General features: G+C 33.8%; 1 protein-coding gene across 1 annotated transcript in view; it reads left to right on the top strand.

Annotated features, from left to right (window-relative positions):
- Window positions 1-19,724, top strand: part of LOC143235451 (SCY1-like protein 2) — a 205,079-nt gene that overhangs the window by 165,246 nt on the left and 20,109 nt on the right. Inside the window, exons 6-12 of the mRNA XM_076473644.1 lie at window positions 900-1,115; window positions 2,735-2,851; window positions 6,364-6,489; window positions 7,974-8,150; window positions 9,833-9,955; window positions 14,051-14,164; window positions 18,420-18,552. Of these exons, the coding sequence (XP_076329759.1) occupies window positions 900-1,115; window positions 2,735-2,851; window positions 6,364-6,489; window positions 7,974-8,150; window positions 9,833-9,955; window positions 14,051-14,164; window positions 18,420-18,552 (1,006 nt within the window). The remainder of the gene's footprint in view (window positions 1-899; window positions 1,116-2,734; window positions 2,852-6,363; window positions 6,490-7,973; window positions 8,151-9,832; window positions 9,956-14,050; window positions 14,165-18,419; window positions 18,553-19,724) is intronic.

Raw genomic sequence — 19,724 nt, 5'->3', positions numbered from 1 at the left:
TTCATTTTCCCTAACCAATAGAAACAAGCTTAAATTATATTCAAATTAATATGAAAAATAAGAGAAGTAAACTTACTAGAAATAGAAGAAACTTAGAAAACATTTCATTATATGCTATGTGTCTCAGGCTTGTTTTCTTAAGTCTCCTTACTTCAAAAATTATCAGAATTGCGTTCAGACAATTGTTTCAAATAAAGTTGGAATTATTAAAGAATACATGGTCTCCTCAAAAGGCCATTTTATACGAAATCGATGGTTAGGGTGTTTGACTTGCAACACATAGGTTAAGAGTTCGAATCCCGTCACCAAACATGATTACCATCTCAGCCATGGGGTAAATATAAACGACAGCCAGTTCCACTTCTCGTTGGTACAGGATTATCCAAAGCGTTATTAGCGAGTGTTAGCTGTCTTCTCTCTAGTTTAACACTTAAAAATTAGAAACGACTAGTGCAAATAACAATCGAATAGTTTTGCGTGAAATTCAACAAATAAACATTATCTATACCGTGTCTTTGTTAACTGACATGTCACCGATAAGTTTCCAGACACAGAAAGGTAAATGTCGGGTTCACTTTTCTGCACTTAGCACCACGTAAATAGCATATTGTATAGCGTTGCATTAAATGAAGCCAAGACACGTGGTCATGTTAAAGCTTAAGACATGTGGTCATTTAAAAGCTTTTGTCGTTATCATGCTTCGTTTATCCGAAACGTATTTTGTTTATTTCAAGTAACTGTGAAAAACGTGGGTTGTATATAGTAATTAAAAGTTGTGTTTCATTATTTATAAGAATTTTAAATACGCCAACTTCACATTTTATTAAAACAAAATTATAAAAGCTTTAATATTTGTTGTTTATTAATTAATGTGCTTTGTTATTTTCTCTATTTCACAGAACTCCGTACCTTGTCAGCCATTCACGTCTAAACTGCCCAAGATGGCCCAACCGGATCTCGATTTTACAGCTCCTGAAGTCCAGATGTCGTCCACTTGCTCACCATACAGTGACATGTTTTCATTAGGACTACTGATCTGCGCCATTGTGAACAATGGTCGCTCGCTTATTGAAGCCAATTTAAGCTCCAGCACTTACAGCAAGCAGCTGGATTTAGTAAGACTTGTGTTCGTTAATGGGCATTATGTGATGAATATAGAGAACGTGCCGCGAAACGAAACGTTTTCATTAACTAACAAAAAAAAACAAGGACTTTGAGATTTTATTGATTACAAGAAATAATTTATTCTTTCCTACTTAATATTCAATAAAACAACCTGAATAATATGGTTGTATTAGCCGAAAGCTAACGAACAATTGGAAGATCAATACATCAATTATTTTTTATATAGAAAAGAAGTTAACAGGACTTTTTTCATTTTTTAAATTTGTTCATTTCTTCTCGAAATTAAAGGTGTGTAGAAAAACGTATTTTGGATTTATCTTTTTCTGTCCAACAAAATTTCAAAAATAGCATTTCATGAAATATTTTTCTTTCATTTTCCAATTCCACAACGGATGCGTTTTGGTCTGAAATCAAAAGCTTACTGGACCATAACTTGTGAGAGACAAAATGCAGATCTGAATTGTTACGTTTTATAACCTTTTGATTTCCCGACGCAATGGACATATTAAAAGGACTGTGAAAAGAAACAAACATCGGCAGCAAATTTTTAGAAAATTTTTTGTAACTTCTTGTAGATTTGTCCCATAACCCTGCTAATCATCCGACAAATGCAACAAAAATATTGAAATATATATATATATATACTAGTTACTAGTTGTTAAAATAATAGTCTAACAGTTGGCGATGGGTTGTAATGACTAGCTGTCTTCCCTTTGGTCTTTCACTGCTAAATTAGGGACGACTAGCACAGATAGCTTTCGTGTAGCTTTGCGCGAAATTTAAAACAAACCAAACCAAACTGATAGGCAGTATATAAGGTGTGTAAGCTACATTTTGGACAATAAAGGAAAACAACAACAAAACACCACCATCAAAACGTTTCGCACGCAAAAGGCAGTTGAAATAATAGTAAAAGTAAGGAAAAGCTGTTTTTACACTCTTTGCTTGAGATGATAATATTAATAGTAGTCTTATGTACCCTTTATAAATATATATACAAGTAATAAAAAATATGTTATTTGTAAATACAAAGTAATTATGGTCACACGTTGTTTGTAGGTTTAAAACAGTTTTGCATTCATAAATATAATGATATTACAAAGATGTGAAAATATTATAATCATTGTTAAGATAAAAAAGAGGCCGTGTGCATGCTACCCAACATAGGAAATGTTTAACCCGAATCTTATCCTTGGAAGTCCGTAAACATTCAGACGACTCGTTGGAAAATAATAACTTATTAAACAAATGTTTTTACATGTTATATAACTTAAAATTCAAAAACGTAAGTCCAATAAAATATGCCAACTAGAAAATAAAAGCAGTCCTGCAGTGGGTAAGCAGTAACTTTACAGGTTTATAACGCTAAAATCTGAGGTTCGAGTGTTTGCTTTGAAACATATTACTGAGCTGCTGGAGGACATTTCGTGTGTTATGTATATACTCTATTATCGCGATTATAGCGACTTTTATGAGGGAGGTAAAATATTAAATCAAAATTAAATAAAAACCTCTTCAAACTAGTTTTTAATATTTACATTAATTAACTAAACAGTGTTATTTCTTTGTAATATGTAACAAATGTTTTAACAAATTTGGTTTCTTCTAGCTAGAACAGAATTTGCACGAGATACTGGACAGAGTACCGCACCATCTACAAGAGCCACTACAAAGTCTGTTAAACGTTGACCCCCGAAGACGACCAAATGCTCAGAATTTTTCAATGGTATTTATCGTACAAAATATTATATAATTAACACTAATTATCATTAATATCACGACAGCTAATGTATATTAATAAGGTTAAATTATTACAAGTTAAATATTCTGATTAATTAGGATTCTTGCAAAACAAATTGCATTTTTTCTTGCAAAGGCTGATCAAGAAATACGAATACTCTTTTTTTTATTATACAGTCTTTAAATAAAAATAAATCATTATTTGATAGTCATCTGTTGTCAAATGTTAGTGAAAATTCCTAAGCATTAACGATGTAGCAAAGCAAATGTTCTCTGTGTAGAAGAATTTTTAGCCGCGGCATAGCGGCTAATTGGGTGATTCCAAGTGTTTTGGTGTTTTTTCTCGAGTACAAACTTTTAATTCACAGTTCCTTAATCTCTTAACCGATTTGAGATCTAATTACAGTTTTGGACTCAGAAGGTCATACCCTTTCAACTGATTTATTTGACCACGCCCATGTTCTTGTAAATTAGTTTACTGTAATTCTGACTAAAAGGAATTTAATTTGAATGGTAGACATGTAGAAAAAAAAATCAAATCTGGTATACACACATCTCACATGTGATATCCCAGGCGCACAAAATTATAGTTGATAAAAAGCAGTTAAAAAAGCTCTCGTTTATTAATTTACTCTAATTCCGCCTAAAACATTTTAAAAACCACAGCTATTGAGGATACCCTCTCGTTTTTTAATATTTATTTGTGATAATTTAACAAAAGCTGTTAAATGTGATACAAGCTTGTAAATTGAGTATTGATCTGAGCTAAATTATCTAGAAATAAAACACTATTGTAAACGTTATCTGTTCTTGGCGGGATTTTTTTAAATAATTGGTAAAAGAAAAAAAAATGAATGCATGTCCAATCCAATGATTTATTATTTTTATAACTTATTGTTTGTTTGTTTTGAATTTCGTGCAAAGCTACATGAGGGCTATCTGTACAAGCCTTCCCCAATTTAACAGTTGTTACGTATTATAATCTATCTCGGAAGAGTCTCCGATTTATTATATTACATTTCTTACGTATTACGATTTCAAATAGCCAGAAATTTTGATTTTAATTTAGAAGTTAATTGAATTTCAATATATACCAAGTTTATTATACTTGCCAACAAGATTGATACAGTTTTCTTCTTTAACACAAATATATTTTAATATACAAACAGCAATACAATTTATAAAACGGTTATTACAAATATTGGTTTATATACAAGGGTTTTACAAACTTACAAACTATACTGAGTCATGTGGCTTGTCTAGAACTGAATATTTTATCGACGATTCACGTTCATGACGAGAAAATTAATTCTGAGTTGATATTGTTACAACAAACCTTAAGCTAGCTAGCTTAGTTGGCCTAACGTCGCTGACTTTTTGCAGATTAAGATATTTGATGTCCTCGTAGAAATACTGACGTCCAAAGTTAATTTTCTGAAGTTAAACGGTTCGTAATATTCGAAATCTATAAATGTTCCTGGTCAAATTCTGTAATTTTCCAATTAATAAGGGTTTATCACAATTATAACTTCCGATACTTATAGTACACTGACTGCAGCAACCAAACAATATATTCTATTACTGTCTTCTGATTTGCTTTATTACCAATTAAGCGAGATTCTTGAATGTTCAACAATATTCGAAAATACGCTAGTGTTTTCGAGAATCTTCTTCAAATTAAGAGACCAAGCGAGACTTGCGCACATCCAGCAATATACGACACATGCAAGTGAAATAAAAGTAGGTATTTTAAAAAATGTATAACAGTAAATCTGTTACATAAAGTAAGACAAGAGGGAAGGCAGCTAGTCATCATCACCTACCACCAACTATTGAATTACTTTTTTACTAAAGAATCGAACCTGCGATCCTCAGAGAGCGAGTTGAGTGCCCTAACCACCTAACCTAAGCAACCTTTTAAAATGTTAATTAACTTTTAACAAGCTTAATTAAAATAATTTTGTTTGTTCACTCTGGTTTTAGAGCAAACCCAAATTAGGCTATCTGTTGTTTCGTCTCGAAGAATCCAGCCCCAAATTTTAACGTTGTAAGTCCGTAAACTTACCGCCGTTTTATTGAGTGAAAGAAACATTAAAAATAAAACGTGAATCCAAAGTGAAAATTGAAATAAAAAAGGCTAACGATGACAACCGATTAGTTGTTGAAACGACTTTTTAATTATTTGTTAGTCCTATAATTGTTTCAGATAAAGCTAATGATACTTATAATACTAGTGACTGCTTTTAGAACTTAATGAGCTTCTCATGTAAACAAACATTATACCTCGGAATATTAACAGAGAATGCTCAATAATATCAAGCTTTATAAAAGTGTTTTTAGGCTTAACACACTTTTATTCGCTTAGCGGTTTTCTAATATCAAATCCCTCGTAACGTTTTTCCTTGTTTTGGTAAACTGCTGAACGGATACAGTCTTTCAAATGTACGGAACCATTGTTGGAAACACACACAAAAATTAATCTTATTTTAATGATTTACAGACGATAGAAAATTGGTAAACTATACATCATTATCTCGCGAAATTTAGATTAGGCATGCGTACTCACTGATTAAGGACGTAGCGGTACTGAACACTAAACGTCTCTCCTTTAGAAGCGATAAACTACAGTGAAAGCAGCTAATCAATAACATTCACTGCCAAATCTTGATCAGCTCTAATCTAATATGACTGCCATGTTTATAACGCACTCTCGTTTCTAAGCAGTGGATCAGGCTTTTTAGTTGTTTTGTGGGAGGGGAACAACTGAACGTGAATCATGGACATCCACATCTACGACACCTTAATCCCTGATTTATTTTTGGCTCCTGTATGAAGAAGTCACGAGAGAAAGAAAGAATGTTGGCTAAGTTACTTGGAGAAACTTCTTATTTTGGTCAAGTCACGTGTAGAAAGAATTGATTTTCGCTAGTTTTAATTCCTTCTGTACCGAATGTTTACTATTGAATAAGTAATTTTATTTTGGATGTTGGTAGACAAAATCGTAGAATTTAATTTTTTTATTGTACTGATCCGAAATATTTAATTTCTGTTACAATACGTAATATTTTAGTGAAAAGTCGAAACTATATATACTTTATCTAATCATTGGCCTCTAATCAGACGCAGATTTTGGTATTTTCAAGTTTTGCATAAAGATAATTAACATACGTTACAGGATAATTGTTGAAACAGATAATCAATTATTTCGCCATTTGAATTTTCTCTTTTTTGTAACCGATTGGTGAAAAAATAGTGTAATTAGCTGTCACTAGATGGCACTTAGAAATCATCAATTAAGTAATAAATTAAGTTTATGACACGTCAATCACTCAAAAAATATACTTAATTTTTCAGTAATTAATTAATAAACCTTAAAATACTCTTTTTTGTGTGGATATTTATGTATTTAAGTCAATTATTATTGTTTCTTTTCACTAGTCATAATTTGTAACATTTATTACATTTAACATAGATATAAAATATGCGTTTTTTTTATAGATCAAATATTTCACCGACCCATCAATCCATGCATTACAGTATCTAGATGTCATCCAAATGAAGGATTCCACGCATAAGTCGCACTTCTACCACAGTCTAAAGGGAGCGCTGCCAAACATTCCAAGGGTAAAATGTTTTATATGTAATTATACAAAGCGTTACTTCTAGTTACATTAAACAAACGGGTGTTTAATGTTCACTTGCGGTTATTCTTCTATCATCTGAAGAGAAATTTTAACAAAGAGGATAATGTGTCTACTTCTATAAAAGGTATTCTAGATCTCAGTGAATTTTCCTTGTTAGCTTATTTGTTGAATTTCGTAAGAGCTATTTGCGTTAGTAGTATTTAATCAATGTGTGTGTTTTCTTATAGCAAAGCCACATCGGGCTATCTGCTCAGCCCAGCGAGGGGAATCGAACTCCTGATTGTAGCGTTGTAAATCCGAAGACATACCGCTGTACTAGCGGGGGGGCGTTTAATTAATGTACAGATAGAAGGTAATTAATTACCAAATCTTAAACTGTCCTTTCACTGTCAAAGAACTAGTGCGATTGATAAGCTGAAAGGTCACATTTTCAGTGATAAGATTCGAACCCTGCCATTAGGAGATCGGAAGTCGATTACCTAATTCACCATCTCATGCTAGCTTGGGATTCATCATTTAATATAAAGGAGAGAATGAATTTATAATACTGAATATAGTTCTCTATGAGTTCCAATTACGCGATAGTTTTTACATGACAACGTGTTCTCAGATTCGGAAATCTTACCATGTAAACTTTGAAATCAGGTTCAGGAATTGGGTTTCAGTCCTGCAACCGATTTTAGGTAATTGGATTTGCTGACGTGGAGTATCCGATTCAAATCCTTTTCAAACCTGATCTCGTTGCCTTGTAAACACCATGATCGGATTACAGTATTACTTCGACAGTGCGCATGTGCTTTACAATCAGAAAGTAGTTCTGCGCATGAGTAATTATGTGTGTTAGGGTTGCGAAAGATGTCTCATCAGAAGGAAGGAGCTTGCTACTTGAGTGACGAGGAAGCTATTTCTTGTATAAAATGTCTGCATCAATTTAAGGTATCACTTTGATAGACCTATTTTATGTATATAAGCAAATATAATAACAAGATGATGTACGAGAATGGGAAATTTGGTTACATTCGTGACACATATATCAATATAACTGTTGCATCTTCTATCAACTTGCATATAAGCTTTGTATTCTGATTACGAAGTAAGATGTAAGCGTAGTGTATTTGCTCGTTAGAAAATAAACTACGTTTAATACACAGTCTTTACACGTAATAAAGAGTCTATATAAATTTACTTAAAATACAAAGTTGACCAAGTTAACGGATAAGTTAAATCTAATAATTCAATTGCATGATCATGACTGCTTCTAAATAATCGTCTTTTTTTTAAAGTTATTTCAAGACTCAGAATGCACTTCCTGCGTTCAGATTCCCTTATTGATCCATATTTATGTTTACTGCGTCAGAGGTTTCAGTTATAAAGAGTTTTACCATCTCGGAAATCTGAGCTACAGCCTGCAGAGGGGCAAATCTCAATATTGATCCTTAATCAGATTTTTCTTTTCACCATCAGAAACTTTGGTATCAGCACGTTTTGCCATCTCTACAATCTGAGCTACAGTCTCCAGAAGTGTTAGCCGCAGCTTTGCAACCTCTGTTGTTTATAGTAGAAGAAAGCACAGCAGACGAGTACCAGACGCTGATCCTTCCCATGTTCCGAAGTGTATTCGGAATGCCTAAATCGGTCCAGGTATGGAACAATAAAACAGGCATTAAAAATATGTGTAAAAATCCATATTTTGTTGGTGTTTCGGAATGCAATTTTTAGTGTCAGTGGAATACATCATTTCTAGCAGACACCAGTAAAATATTTGCAATTAAATCAGTATCTTTGTTGCAACAGTTATTCTTTAAATAAAGAGTTTCTATATAATACATCATAATTCTAATCGCAGACATTGAAATATATGAGTACACCTGTTTTATTTAAGCCTTTAAGTACAGACTATATTCGATGAGAGTTAAATCAACACTAATTAGTGTAAATGTCTTGCTTTAATTTATTTAGGGTTAAACCTTACCATACTTAATACTATCAGTATGTAAGCTCAAAATGTTATTTTACGATCACACGTTAAATTTAAAAAACAACAACAATAATCAACTTTGATAAGCTCTTAATTATTACATGTTGTTACACAAAATGTCTACTGAATTATGTTTACACGCAACGTTTGTTTACATCCTTTGAAATGAAATAAGGTGCTCATGCGCATTTAGATAGCAATGTGCGTGCGCATTTTCAAGGTAGACAAATACTGAGTATTATTCTGATATGTATTTTAAAGCACTTCTTGTCATTTAATACTAACTAGAAAACGTTTCACTGTGCAATTCGATGATTTAACGGAGATAAATTTGAAAACTGTGAAAAATATTCAATATCTTTAATTTTCGACCAATCGTACACTACTCGGTTCTCATTGACCGGAAGCAAAACTACTTAAATTACATAATGAGTTACTATATCATCAGTTCGTAACCGAGAAACAGTTAGATACATATTGTTTTATAGTATTAGATTGTTGTAAACAGAAGAGCAATAAATTAAAAAAAAAACCACCTGAAGGCTTCGTGTAAAATTTTCACATTTTATTTAAAAAGGGATTTTTTACCGGAAAGTTTTATAATACTGAGAAATAAATTTTAAGGAGTAAATATTATATTTTAAAAAATGTAAATATGTTGTATTAATTCATAATTCCTATGTATAATTCCACCCATAAATAATGTGGGAGAAGTAAACCGTCCAGCCAAAAGAACAAGGACCATACCAATCTGTTGATGTTGTTACTGTGAAACCAAACATTTATCCCAATTCTTTGCTACATAGGCCCGGCATGGCCAGATGGTTAAGGCGCTTGACTTGTAATCCGAGGGTCGCTGGTTCGAATCCCTGTCACACCCATCGTGCTCGCCCTTTCAGCCGTGAATGCGTTATAAGGTTACGGTTAATCCCACTATTCGTTGGTAAAAAAAGTAGCCTAAGAGTCGGCGGTGGGTACTAATGACTAACTGCCTGTCCTCTAGTCTTACACTGCTAAATTAGGGACGGCTAGAACAGATAGCCCTTGTGTAGCTTTGCGCGAAATTAAAAAAAAAACAACAAACAAAGATCCATTTTATCATGACTTTGAAACTGTGCAAATAACTCTCAGCAATCCACACAATATTCGATCTGTACTCACGATTCTTGTTGTAAGTGGGTTTAAATCAAGCAGAACGATTCTGTGTCACATTTCTGATACTACTGAATATTTACATGCACAATGCTTTACAGGTAACCAAGATCTGCATTATTTCACACGTTTCTAGTAAAAATAATGTGTTCTTTTTCAAATTTACATTTTCTTTTGTTTTTGTTCTTTCTAGGCTACAGTTACTCTTCTAGAAAACTTGGATATAATTATGAGGAAGACACCAAAAGCTGATATCAAGGCAGATGTCTTACCTATGATGTATACGGCTTTTGATTCAACGACACCTCAAATCCAAGTGAGCATAAAAATGAACCAATCTTATTGCAGTTGTAACATCACGTGTCTATAATGAACCAATCATATTTTAGCTGTAAAATCACGTGTCAAAAATGAACTAATCTTATTGTAGTTGTAACATCATGTGTCTTTCTTTATTTAGTAGATAAACCAACTATACAAACTGAGTTGAACATGAAGTAGAAAGATAAACGACAGGTGGCAAATATTAGAGACTTAGCTAGACAAACAGACTTACGTCTGAAATCTTAATCTGAGTGTTGTATCCAACAAAATGTATGAATAATTTGCAGTCTATATGGTTTTTTATATAAATTACATACACAAAAAACGTCATCAGAATGCGCCATTTTAGGTTTTAACATTTTCAGGAGAAGACGCTTCCCCACCATCAGGAGGAGGAGAGTTACTCTTACACCTTCCCATGCTTAAATCAAATTGACACCTAGCAACGTCCCTGAACGCTTTAATGTTTATAATGATTTTAAGCACTAAATCTCTCATTATGTGGTGTTTAAAATAATTATAAACACTAAAGAAGCAACAACTTTGAATGGTAATATAACAATAAAGAAATGTTACATTGTATAGTTAGAAAATATTTTTATGTAGAAGAACTAAGTATGTAGTACTACTAAACAAAATAAGTGTGAGTGGATTGAAATATACGAAAAGGAAATTTGCAATAGGGAAAAGCAAGTACAAAAATGTTTCCTTTTTACAAATATCAAACCCATGCTTGGTCGATTTTCGCTTATGAACGATTGGTACTGCATCATTGTTGTTGGTCAATCTTCTTTGGTCCAACATTGGTTAAATAACAACTGGGTAGCTGACCAAGATAAAAGACCAAAGATGGCCAACGTTGACTCGAAATTACCAGTTACGTTGCCCAGGGTTAATAACAGTGTTGCCTAACAACAGATTAATTAATCAACACTTTCTAGCTACAGTTTAATGTATATGTCGTTGTTATACGACACTTAAACGCTTTTCATCCTGCTTTTAAACTAATGCAATAATAAAATTTCAGATTGATAATAAATGTCTAAGTTTTGCTGTTCTAAATTAACAGATATACAGGGTGGGGTGAAGACATTTTTAGAGACAGATAATGTAAAGTTTATTATCATGATCACTTGATATCTTATATTTACGGCAGATGCTGCGGGTTGACCATATGGTTAAATTGTGGATTTTGTAACTAGTGAGCCGGATTAAAATTCGTGCGATACCAATAAATATCTCCCATTCTCTGAGGGTTTGGTTATGTTACAAGAAGTATAGTCACATCTCACTATTCAGTAGGACGAGAGTAACATAAAAAGATGATTGGTAATATTTTATTTACAGTTGATCAAATGACATATTTCAAAAGTATTTAGCAAAAACACCATTCAGTTATTAAAGTGAATGTTTACGTTGGACCATCATTAAACCAATCTTTTATCTGCATAGTTAGTAATAAAAGCTGGAATACTTTTGACGCCATGTTTGTCATCTAACCAACGTTTGGTCAAGGAAAAAAAAAACAAAACACTGCCCCAAAGTAATGGTTCATTACGCTTTTCATCGTAAAAATATTTACCATCATATATACTTTTGCGCTGATAATTTTGACACAACGTTGATTTGCCAGATACTTCATTTAGAGTTTGCACTTTTATCTCTTTTACAAGAAAGTTTATTTTTTAAACAGAAAAACATTGTGTAATTTGTCCTATCATATCACAAACGTAGATCGTATAACTTTGTTAATGCTGAATTAACTAGTACAATTCATTAAAAATTTTCATTTTTTAATGCGTACTTTTATCAAGCACTCATAACCTTAAAGCAAAAGAAATAATATTTACTACTATCAATATCAACCTTATCTAGAATCCAGTTCTGGTCCTGATGGTCTCCCCAACAGTTGTTTCAGTCCCTTTCAGATTTTCCTTTAACTTCTTCTGAAAGATCAGCAATGCTTTTCCTTCACCAGAAAAATCTTCACCAATTAAAATGTTGAATATTTCTTTAACTTGTATAACCTTTTATTATCTCACCTAATCCATCAACATTTATTATTAACAAAAAATCCTGATCATGTTATTCTCCACCTTTTCTACTACATGTCACATCTGATCCATCTACGCTTTTGAAATACGTAAATAAATAAGCCTTGTATATGGACCTAGCGTCCAGTAGGTGTCTTTCTATTAACTGATTTTTTTTCAACACGATGTTCGCAAATGCAATAAATTAGCTTCTCAATTCAAGCTACTGACATCTCTATCAGGGATGAACAAAAATCCGTCAGTTATCACGATTTAAGATCTCACGTCGTTCTGTAGATAAAGAAGATGTCACTGTGTTCTGATGCCCTGATCTTTATTTGACCGAAACTGGAAAACTTTTGTCTAGCATTTCTTTTGTTCCAGCTTGTGTGTGATTAGAATTCTTTCACCATTTAAAAACCATCTTCCGTAACAACATGAACCATCTTATCCAAGAAGGAAAACTGCATCCTGAAGGAAGTAACCGTATTCATCTTCTGCTACTGCTGGCTGTTTTTGATGTTCCTTATAAACTTCATACGCCAAACAATTCTGAAATTCCCATAGTATTTGCCTGTCAGTGCCATCGTTCGAACCCTCTTCTATTACAATAAAGATTCCTGCCATGCCATCCAGCTACTGAATGACTTTCATCTTCCAAATAGTTATTATGTCGTCCTTTTTAGAAGTAACACTAAGAATGTACACCGTGATCCATCGTCGTGATGATATACAAACGTTGAAGTATTTTATCAACACCTTTCACCATTTAACATATGTTCTTTATATGCTAACATTTAGAGCTTTTCTGTAGTGAAAAGGACAATTATTTCACATCTAAGTCTTACTAAATTACTGCCTCCTTTCTTCATCTGGTCATCCTTTAAACTGCGTCTCTAATAAATAAAGACCTTCACAAACTCAGCAGTACAACCTGGACTCAGATCTTTACTTGGTACATGCAAAATAAAACCGACACTTGATACTTACATACCATTATGGCTAACATTACCATTTACAAACAAAGTTATCTATTGACTACAATTTATTGAAATACTTCTGGTGTTATCTACACAAAATTTGTTGGTTTGTTTCAGTCAAACAGCAATAATATTCATTCAGTCACACCTACAACGTATTCTCTTTGTAAACAGTCAAGCTGTGTGACTTGTGACCAGGTGAATAAGGTCGTTTTCAGGTTTAAACGACCATCACAGGTCTGTCATCTGCTACTCAATTTGTGATTTTTCAAAGGCTAGTGAAATATTGCATGAACACTGAAGGCATGTTGTTAACGTTAATATTGATGGGCCAGTTTATAGCTTCAGGCTGATAAACACAATATCTCATATCTTGTCTTAAGATCTGCTCTAGCTGAACATTCCTCACGTTAACGTGAAAAATATACCTTTATATATATATACTTACATACATAAAATAATTATTTTCTCATAAGGATAAGGACAATTAATTTTTACAGTCATACCCTACGGTTTCTTGTTTCTTAAATTAATAGTTTGATACCTGTAAAAAAGGAAAATGTTATTGTATTTTTTCCACTTATTTCGAATTACCTTGATGCGTTTTCCCGTTCACTCACACCTATTTTTTATTAATAATTATTCATCTGCATTTTACTTTATTTTTTCGCCTACACAACATTGTTGCTCCCAGTGGCTCAGCGGTAAGTTAGCATGTGAATGTTCACAACAATAAAAATGGTGTTTGATATCGGTGGTGGGCATGCCACACATGGCTGTATGCTTAACAATAGACTTTCGAAAGTTTATGTACACGCAATGCGATTTGTCTATTTTCGTCAATCAGTTATTGCCAACGTTGTTTTTTCCACTACGTTACACTATCTATGTGGAGCTTTTTAAGTTTCTTTTAATTCATCTTGAGCCACAAAACTCAATAATTGTTTAAAATAACGTGTCTGGAGTCAATACATAAAACCAAAAAGGGCTAACTACAAAACCTCTAAACTCCTGTAGTCATGTGTTTTGGTATACCATCAATGTAAACTACAAGAGACTGCTGTATTTTTCTAGAGTGCTGCTCTCCACGCACTAGCTCAAGTAGCAGATTTCTTAGAAGAAAATGCTGTTAGAAAAATGATTCTTCCACGAACCAAACAGGTGTTTGATAGCCACAGTGGAACAAAGGTAAAACATTTTTTATGTATATATATATATTCCTGAACTGTCTTAGAAGCATAGAAAGTAGATACATAGATGGCTAGAATGGGTATACGGCTATCTCTTGGCTATGTAGTTTGGGAACGACTGTACAGCTATCTCTTGGTTATGTAGTTTGGGAAGGACTATTTCATTTCTTTAGTGATGTTTGATTGCTGAAATCTCTTGTTATGATTGTTAAAAGTTAAATACAATGGTTTTCTTAACTCCATTGTTTTGACTTTTTCATCGAACTTTAATATTCCTGAAATTATTTTACACATCCATTTGTTCGAGCATCGAAATACACACAAAAGCAACCACATTGAAAAACTAGAAATAAACAAACTCTTCACACCTAAATCTGGGACTCCACCTACAAGTAGACATCTGTAAATAATATCTTTGTGCCAGATGTATAAAGATAAGCTCACACATCTGGAAAAATGTTTATCAAAATTAACTTCTATTTCAAATCTTACACATAGTTAAAATTAAAAATGAACTAAAATGTGGTTTATCCAGCGTACACACGTCCCAATCTGTTTTAAGGTGACTCAAATATGGATTCCTCATCTTACCTAGTCCTAAATCTTTTTCAAGGAGATCCAAATGTGAGATCTCCAGCCATCTTATTAAAAACGACCAGTGAAGAAGATAATCAAAAGTTTTCTAATGCTGATATTGCTCTACCATGATGCTTTAAAACATACGAACCTTATTATGATATTCAAAGACGAGGTTATAATAATATGCTAAGGAACAGCTTGGAATTAACTCACAAAGTTCAACGAGTGCAAACATCGCTCAGCTCCACAACTTTTTTTTTTTTGAATTTCGTATGAAGCTACTCGAGGGCTATCTACGCTAGCCGTCCCCAATTTAGTAGTGTAAGACTAGAGGGAAGACCAACTCGTGGGCTAATTTTTACCAATTTGACCGTCACATTATAATGCCTACATGGCTGAAAGAGCGAGCATGTTTGGTGCAACCGGGCTTCGAACCCGCGACCTTAAGATTACGAGTCGAACGTCTTAACACACCTGGCCATTCCGTGCCAAGCTTCACAACTATTAGGATGTTTAATGACCAATAAAATAAGTGAAGATGTTTGAATATATTTTCAGCTCTTTAATCTAAAATAAAACCTTATTTTAAATACATATATAATCTAAAGTTAAATAATATATATAAAATAAACACAGAAATCTGTTATAATCATTTCTAAATGAAGTTCGAACACGATTAGACAAGCTCTAAATATAACGTATTTTTTTCGTACACGCTCAAAACATTTATAGATTCCTACGTAAAGGGCTTCCTAAAACTGCTTCCATTTTCAACCTTTTTATATGAAATAATATTTGACATGTTTTCCCGTAACGTTTCCATGTTTGTTCCTCGTTCAAGATTTAACGCGATCATCAGTGATATCATGACATCAGGCACTGTCATAACAGTTTTTTGTTTTTTTCGGTATCCACTCTTTCAAGCTTAATCGTCTCGTAACACGTAATAATATTACATACATATATTCTAATAAACAAAAACAAGCCTAAGCAAAAATGAAAATCACTGCACAAATCAAACGGATCCCAATGAGACAGGCTATAATGTGTGATATAAAATACACCCTAGGTTGTGGAGGTAAATAGGTAGCACATTTTGATGGGGATACACCTTCTATTATTAGTCTTAACTTCCGTTTGTCAGTCTCACATGAGGAATAATTAAGTAACAAAATAATCAAAGGAATAGAAATATAAATTAGGAGAGAGAGATGTGGGTACTCAAACCCACAACGTCCCACATCTTTATCACCTTTCACTGCCTGCAGACAGTTGTGGGAATGTGACTGCCCTCAAAAGTAAAGAAAAAGAAGATAAAATAATAATAATAAGGTACTATCACTAGGGGTGAGAGAGATAAACTTACCTTATGAAGCTGGCACTCCAGCAGGCACTAATTAGTAACCCAGTAGACAAATTATACGAGTACAATGGCTAAGGTTATCACTATTAAACCTTGTTATATACATATAAATTGAACACAGTGTGTAAAATAAAATATAAACTTTAATAGTGTTAATATTAATCGCAATTTGATCGTCAACAAGCAAGAGTACCCATCCACATGCGACGGAAAAGTTTAAGTTAATCTATCAACTTAAATTACTTCATGGACTTTAAAAAGATTAATTGTGTTACACTCTTTGTTTCACTTACATTCAAAGCTCTGAAGTACTAATACCGTCCATAGTGAAAAGTAATTATTCATTATTTCAGTCATGCTAAAAACATCTCAACAATAATAGTTGGTAAATCTATATTTTAATTCTTTAAGTTACGTCAAATTTAAAAAAAAGAAACGATAGTTATAATTTATTCCCAACGGTTTCGTATAAAATATTCTACTTGTAAAGTAAAATTTAGCATCATCATTATTCATTCCCATTCTTCCGTAATTTTAAAAATAAATGTTGATCTTTGCCTGCGTTCGCAGCTTTTCAAAAAAACGCGGGAACACTCCACGTAAACAAGAGACAGACGAGAGTTCGAACAAACATCACGGTTCGCAGTATGTACAAGATTATTTTATTTTCAAAGAGGACCATTTCACATACTCCTCTAACACAACAAGCTTTTAAATATAGTTCACTCTGTCTCACTATAATCTCATTATTACATCTATTAGGAACCGCTAAATATTTATCAGAATAATTAGGACAAATTATTTCATTCAATTAATCCAGGCCCGGCATGGCCAGGTGTTTTGTTTGTTTGTTTGTTTTTGAATTTCGCACAAAGCTACTCGAGGGCTATCTGTGCTAGCCGTCCCTAATTTAGTAGTGTAAGACTAGAGGGAAGGCAGCTAGTCATCACCACCACCACCAACTCTTGGACTACTCTTTTACCAACGAATAGTGGGATTGACCGTCACATTATAACGCCCCCACGGCTTGGAGAGCGAGCATGTTTGACGCGAAGGGGATGCGAACAAGCGACCCTCAGATTACGAGTCGCACGCCTTAAAACGCTTGGCCATGCCGGGCCATGCCAGGTGGTTAAGGCACTGGATTCGTAATCCGAAGGTCGGAAGTTGGAATTCCCATCACACCAAACGTGTTCGCAGTTTTAGCCGTAACAGCGTCATAATGTTACGGTCAATCCCACTATTCGTTGGTAAAAGAGTAGCCTAAGAGTTGTCGGTGGATAGTGATGACTAGCCGCTTTCCCTGCTAAATTAGGGACGGCTAGCGCAGATAGCTCTCGTGTAGTTTTGCGCAAAATTCAAAAACAAACAAACAAACAGTTAAACCAGACAGTTCTTGGTGTTTGTCCTCTCACACCATGAAGCAGTGGTGACTTGCAACGTTAAAATCCGGAGTTCGATTCCCTGCGGTGGACACAGCAAATAGCCCAATGTGGCTTTGCGATAAACAAACAAGTGCAAACTTGTTTCATAATGAAAGAGATTTACTGGTGTGAATAACACAACATTATGTAAATATCTGAGCAGCTTCACGCTGTTCTATACTATTGAATCTATATTATGTTTTTCACAATAATAAATATTCAATCACTGTATTCATGCTTCACTAGAAATTAATAAGTGCTTGTGTGTTATATGGTCATAAGGTTTGTATTAAAGAAGTATAGACCTTCTTAGAAAATAAGTAGATATATTCAATACCCTTTAATCATTATTATTAAATAAACATTTAATCACACACATACAATCGCTATCAAAATCAACGTGCTTTTCGGGTTTAAACCTTCTTTGGATAATAATGGAAGTTTTCCCTGTTTGTTTCTTTTAAATATCTGTGCACGCGTCTTATCCGTAGGATGGGAAATTTTCTATCATGCGTGGAAGCTTCTACGCATGGCGTAATGCTAAATGTGTCGCTATTGTTGGATTAGACATTAAAAGTTATAATCCTTGAATAACATTTCTTCCTAAATCACAATTTCGTGAAGAGTACTCAAGTGTAAAACGGTAACATGGAGTTTGGTGTTGTTTTTCTCTAGTGTTTTATCCTTTGGTGAATCAGCGGTAAGTTTCGGACTTAAATGCTAAAATTCTTGGTTCTATAATCCACGGCAAACAAAACAAATAAATATTTTCACCATATATTTGCGCTGAAAAATCCAACAATAGCACTTTTTTATTACTTCTATAAAGTTCGTTAGTCCTTTTCTAAAAAAGAAATAAAAAAATTTCGTTTCTTTTCGGTTTTAAGGTTCAAGCCAACGCTTTAATTTGCATTGAGAAAGTCATAGACAAGCTGGAGAAGACAGACATCTTAGACGAGGTACTTCCAATGCTCAACAAAGCCAGACTTCAAGATCCAACGATTCTAATGCCAGTAGTGAGTAAGTAATGTTAACAAGACAGGTATACATGCATCCAGCGCTAATGTTTGGACTGTTTATATGTTATTAAATAAAGCGTCTGGCTGATCATAAGTGGGCCAATAAAGAAGAGCATTCTATCACAACGTAGTTAGCGTTGTGGTGAGGATGATAGTTCTTATAAAGTTTAACGATTGATGCAAAGTAATACGAGCAAACATATATAGTGATATGTGGCTTGCATAAGCTTTAATACAGTGGTTCCCAACCAGGGATGCGATATAACACTTGTTTTGGCCACCTTCACCTTTATTCTCAAATAAATAATTACTGTAAGGGGTGCGAGAACATATGAAATTTTTTTTAGGGGTGCGGGGCATAAAAAAGGTTGGGAACCACTGCTTTAATAGAACGTTCTTTTGACCTTATGATTTCGAAATAAAGTAATTATGTGGCTGGGAAAAACCTTTATCTTCGGGCTTAATCAGGCTAAAGATGCAGTGATAAATTTTCCACGTCATTAGATGTGGTATACTAACTTTCCATGATTGGTTCTTGTATCGTTTATATTTGCGTCTGGGCCCGGCATGGCCAAGCGTGTTAAGGCGTGTGACTCGTAATCTGAGGGTCGCGAGTTCGCATCCCAGTCGCGTCAAACAGGCTCGCCCTTCCAGCCGTGGGGGCGTTATAATGTGACGGTCAATCCCACTATTCGTTGGTAAAAGAGTAGCCCAAGAGTTGGCGGTGGGTGGTGATGACTAGCTGCCTTCCCTCTAGTCTTACACTGCTAAATTAGGGACGGCTAGCACAGATAGCCCTCGAGTAGCTTTGTGCGAAATTCCAAAACAAACAAACAAACAAATTTGCGTCTAAAAATCTTGAAAATTAATAGAAAACATAGTAATTTTAATCAAGCTTCCAAACTGGTTTTCAAACTTGACCAATTTTGATGAGAAGCGATTAATATTTCCGATGTAAAATCGCCCATTAACTTTGACATTTTGGGACACATATAACGAAAAAAATGTCTATAAGAACAGCAATAGATGAAGTTCATAAAATGTTTCAGCAAAGAAACAATAGATGACCTTCAAGACTGATTTCGAATCTTCACTGAGAGTAAAGACCAGAGCTTTTGCTGCCGAAGAAACAGAAATGTGGTTTTTTTTTCGTTTCACTTCTACCTTTTTTGT

Source organism: Tachypleus tridentatus, chromosome 12 (assembly GCF_004210375.1).
Source record: "Tachypleus tridentatus isolate NWPU-2018 chromosome 12, ASM421037v1, whole genome shotgun sequence".
NCBI classification, from domain to species: Eukaryota; Metazoa; Arthropoda; class Merostomata; order Xiphosura; family Limulidae; genus Tachypleus; species Tachypleus tridentatus.
This window is presented reverse-complemented; position numbering and strand designations above follow the sequence as displayed.